The sequence below is a fragment of the Colobus angolensis genome, unplaced genomic scaffold (assembly GCF_000951035.1).
Source record: "Colobus angolensis palliatus isolate OR3802 unplaced genomic scaffold, Cang.pa_1.0 Scaffold126, whole genome shotgun sequence".
NCBI lineage: Eukaryota > Metazoa > Chordata > Mammalia > Primates > Cercopithecidae > Colobus > Colobus angolensis.
The window spans coordinates 8818719-8823428 of record NW_012113808.1 but is presented as its reverse complement, the minus strand read 5'-3'; the positions used below and the strand labels follow the sequence as shown (position 1 = coordinate 8823428).

Below are 4710 nucleotides of genomic sequence, written 5' to 3'. Positions count from 1 at the left end.
TATTCCTAATAGCAAACGCAAAACCTTTAACTACACATATATTTAATAAATACATTTTATAGGTACCTATGTAAAATAAAGTACGACCACTACACAGCAAACTCAGTGGCAGAAAAGTTCCAGTGCAATCAGTATATTTAAATTCTACTGGGAGCATTGCAAATTAAAACTACATTTGGGGAGACTATATGGCAATATATAATAAGAGCTATAAAGATGATCATATCATTTTACCCAGTAATCCTACTCCTGGTTATTAAAGGAAATAATTCAGTATATATTAATGAAACTGACCTTATAGTTCTGATCTTTATAATAAGTTATAAGAAAATGGTTTAATGTGTATGTGTGTATATTTACTCAAAGTAGAAATATGAAGGCTAAAAAAATCGGAAGATATTTAAATTGGTGTTAAAACAGCATTTAAAATGACCACAATTATGAGAACACATGTATGCCAATACAGATTCACTGGAAAAATATTAAAAATGGAAACTATCAGATGGTAAAATTATAGATCATTTTATTTCCTTTTTATCTGAAATAAGTTGGTACAGCACAACTTTTCAAAAGTTTCTATAAATGTGTATGTCAAGTTGTAGTAAAGCAAACATATGCATATAGACACGCTTAAATAGTTCTTGGGTACCTGGGGAGATTGGGGTGAAGAAAGGGGGGCAACTTGAATAAAGGTGGAGGAGAAAAATGACAGAAAAGATAGCAAAGAATCAAGAAGCTCAGTGTGGCAGCAGCCTCTCTTCCCCTCCTGAGAGAGTCAAAGGGTGGCACCAGGGACTTATGATCCATGGCTGTGGAAGCCTCATGTCACACTGGATGTCACATGAGGTGGGATGGAACACAGTGACCACTTCACCTCATTTCCTTTACAGTTTCCATGCTGGGCCATGGCAGTGAACAGCCTTCAGGCATGTCTACAGCGGAAGATCTTAATTCAGGCTGGTGGCAGGAGACAACACAACCACATTTTCTTCTATGCATAAATTAGGTTTCATTGACACATTAACCACAGATAAAGGGGTAAAGACCACAAGGCGTTAGGTTAGTATGAACAGGGAAAAGGGCCTTTTTTTTTTAAGAAAAAAAAAAAGCATCAGTATTGCAAAGACTTTCCATGATCCCACACCCACCTAGAAAGCCCCCTTCTCACCGCAGGAAGTGCGCTGACCATTGGAAGAATAAAAGAGGTCCTCAAGGAGCCTGATCCTCACTCTCTCCTTGCACAGCTCAGCAGGACCTCAGCCATGAGACTTCTCATCTTGGCCCTTCTTGGCATCTGCTGTCTCACTGCATACATTGTGGAAGGTAAGTCGAGAAGCTGTCTGTGAGATAAAGAACAGGGAGGCAAGGCAGGTGGGCACACATTTTGGGTTTGACTCAGGTTTTGACTGAAGCAAACTGCTTTCCCCAGGCGAGCCTTAAACTTCCCGTGTGCAAAAAAGGAATGATGATTTTGACTATAGTGGGCTTCGTAAACTCCCAGAACAGGGAGAATTTGGTTAGTATCTGGGCTCCTACTTTTCCTAATTGGGTAATTTTGGGTACATTTCTTAACCTCTCAGGGCCTATGCTTATTTATGTATAAATTGAATAGAATAACAGACATGATCACTTGATATTAAGATTAAATAAATATTATGGTTTATTTATTTAATAACATCAAATTTCCTTGGAAACAGTAATTTTTTTATTACTGTTAGCTATGGATTAGAGGCGATGATTATAAATGCATTTGCAGCTTTTGCCCATTTAATACACAGTTTGATAAATTATCAAAATCTTTGAGAGTTCAGTTACAATGTGGGGATGCACCAGAGAAAGTATATTCTGGAGCAAATCAGTGTTTTCAATACAAAACCTGTGTGAAGGCGACAGTGTGCTTCCTGTGGACTGGATGTCCCAGTCTTGCCTTCCTTCCCCTTGATAATGCAGTAAGGGACCTCTTTTAGGACACAGGACAGGCAGAAAGATAACCAACTTGATGGGATTCACACCAGGTACAATCACTACCAGCTGAGCCTTCTTCTTTTCCAGCAAGGTGGTGATGGTGTTAACCCCTGCTCAAAGAAAGGGTGATTTCCTGTGGGGACACTACCTTTGCCAGCAGGTTTCTTTTCAGCCTGGGCCAACAGTCTCTGCTTCTTCTCTTGCTTTGTCTCTGGTCAGTACTTGTGGATCAGCTTAAGTGGCTGAGTAGCTGTTTGGGGATCTAAGGCCTGGAAGAGCTGGTTAATGGCAGAAGGCACTTTCAGCTGCTTATAGAGGATAGCTCTTTGCAGATGGAAACAGATATAGTGGGGCCATTTCACAAAGCAGGTGAGGTCCCTTTTGGGCTGGATATCCTGTCCAATGCCTGCCTAAGAAAACTCTTAGGCCTTTTCTCACACAGAGGTTTCATCACTTTCTTAGCCTCCAGCTTCCTCACGACAGCAGGGACTGGGGCCACCTTCTTTCCTTGGGCCTGCCTTCTTTTCAGCATCTTGGCGGCTGACAGGGAGAGACATTTTACCACTTAAAAATGAGAACACCTTTATTTACTCAGTCAAAAACATGCTTCCTTCCCCCACTGAATGTTGCCTTGCCTAGAGTACTCTTCACGCGTTACTCTGTAATCTCACTCTAACATGTTGCACTATTTGACGTGATCTTTTCTGTTTACCTGTCTGTGGCCTGGCTCCCTCATTAGAAGATATGCTCTATGAAAACGGGGATAAAGTCTGTCTTAATAAAACATGTGGGACACAACAGGCACTGTTGTATAAATGAATGAATGAGTGTCACTGGGGCATTAACTAGCTGTCCCAAATGTCTAAGTGAAAATATACACAGAAATGGGATAACATTTTGTTATTTTCTCTCAGCATGAAATTCTTGAAACAATTCTGTTGATTGAATTTTTAAATTAGTCAAATATTTACTAAGAATCTGTGATGGGCAAGAGATTCAGGATACCTATCGGTCATCTCCTCCCCCAAAAAGCAAATGGCCTTATATTCTCACAACATTCTCAGAGTAATGTAACAGATGATTGTTCCTATGATCCTGATAATTGCTTTATTTTTAATTGGCCGGTTTTTTTCTCACCAGGTGTAGGGAGTGAAGTCTCAGATAAGAGTACCTGTGTGAGCCTCACTACTCAGCGACTACCAGTTAACAGAATCAAGACCTACACCATCAAGGAAGGCTCCTTGAAAGCAGTAATGTGAGTTTGCCTCCTCAGAAGTTGGGCTGAGTGGATATCTAGAGATATGGAAATATAGTATACAGAAATGCTGCCTTCCTCAGGAAAGTAGGTCAACATGGAGGAACAGCTCAGCTTAACTGATAACCTCTTTATTTTTCCTTATCAATCATGTCTTTACGCAGTCCAACCAAATAGCAATTATTGCACAAATTGGGCTGCCAAATAAAGAACAGAAGTCCTCCTCTATTTAGCTTAGTGGAAGAGTCTGTTGAATACTATGCATAGCTCTGAGGTCTGGGTTTAGAGATGGCTGGCCCGTGTCAGGGTTTCCCTGCAAGCCTCACTGGAGTTGGGGGTTCTTAGGGTTGAGTTGGGCAGAGTCACTTGCTTTATCAGTTGCCGTATTTCAACAAAATTAGTCAATGCACAACCTACATGGTCCCTTTCTTCTACCAGAATCTCATTTTTAGAAGTAATAACTCTTCTCAACACATAATTGCAAGCTTTACTCTAAAAAATGAAAATGTAAAAACCACCTTTTATTAAAAAAATAAGATGAGTATTTTTAAATTTGGAAAGGAAGAGGGTATGTAATAGTGGAACTAGATGGCCTCAAATGTCTTTTTGTTACAACATTTGGTGACATGGATGAAAAAAGAACCTGTGAATTATGGTGAACAAAGGGGCTGGATACTACTTGCAGATATTTCTCCTTTATGTTAAAATAGATGACAGAAGGGTGCCCATTTTTGATCTCATGGCTCTGAAAGACTATTTCTTGCAGTAATTTCTGCAGAAGATCTCTTCAAGTCTGCTCTGATCTTAACTCTTGAACCCAAGGCTTTGAGAATGTGGCTAAATTCATCTGTGTTTTCCTTACATTACAGTTTTATTACCAAACGTGGCCTAAAAGTCTGTGCTGATCCACAAGCCAGGTGGGTGAAAGACGTGGTCAAGAGCGTGGACAGGAAATCCAACACCAGAAATAACATGAACCAGACCAAGCCAACAGGAACCCAGCAATCGACCAATACAGCTGTGACCCTGACTGGGTAGTAGCCTCTGGCACCCTGTCCCTCTCCAGCCAGCCAGCCCATTTCACTTCACACACTCATGGACTGAGTTTATACTCACCTTTTATGAAAGTATTGCATGAATAAAATTATTCCTTTGTATTTTCACTTTTAAATGTCTTCTGTAATCACTTATATGTTCTAATTAATAAATTATTTATTATTAAGAATAGTTCCCTAGTCTATTCATTATAGCTAGGGAAAGGTAGTATATCATTTGTGTTTGATTTCTGTCCTACCTGTACCTCTCTTTGATGGTAACCATAATGGAAGAGATTCTGGCTAGTGTTTATCAGAGGTGAAAACTGTAACAATTACTCTTAGAGTCCAGCTTGTAATGGTTCTTTACACATGAGTCACAAGTTACAGCTGTGACAATGGCAACAATTCGAGATCTATTTCAACTTGTCTCTATAATAAAATTCTATTTATACA

At 39.7% G+C, this 4710-nt stretch overlaps 1 protein-coding gene across 1 annotated transcript; it reads left to right on the top strand.

The window, feature by feature from the left end:
* The first annotated feature begins 1262 nt into the window (after positions 1 to 1262).
* LOC105505555 (lymphotactin-like) lies at positions 1263 to 4258 on the top strand. Its single transcript, XM_011933418.1, has 3 exons — positions 1263 to 1323; positions 3106 to 3220; positions 4090 to 4258. The coding sequence occupies exons 1-3, from the start codon at positions 1263 to 1265 to the stop codon at positions 4256 to 4258; spliced, it is 345 nt and encodes a 114-aa protein (XP_011788808.1).
* Positions 4259 to 4710: the final 452 nt, after the last annotated feature.

Excerpts from the sequence above, each read along its gene's own strand:
- LOC105505555 (XM_011933418.1), top strand. The coding sequence starts at position 1,263 with ATGAGACTTCTCATCTTGGCCCTTCTTGGCATCTGCTGTCTCACTGCA. Across the intron at positions 1,324-3,105 it reads CACTGCATACATTGTGGAAG|GTGTAGGGAGTGAAGTCTCA; the intron begins GTAAGTCGAGAA and ends TTTTCTCACCAG. Across the intron at positions 3,221-4,089 it reads GGCTCCTTGAAAGCAGTAAT|TTTTATTACCAAACGTGGCC; the intron begins GTGAGTTTGCCT and ends CTTACATTACAG.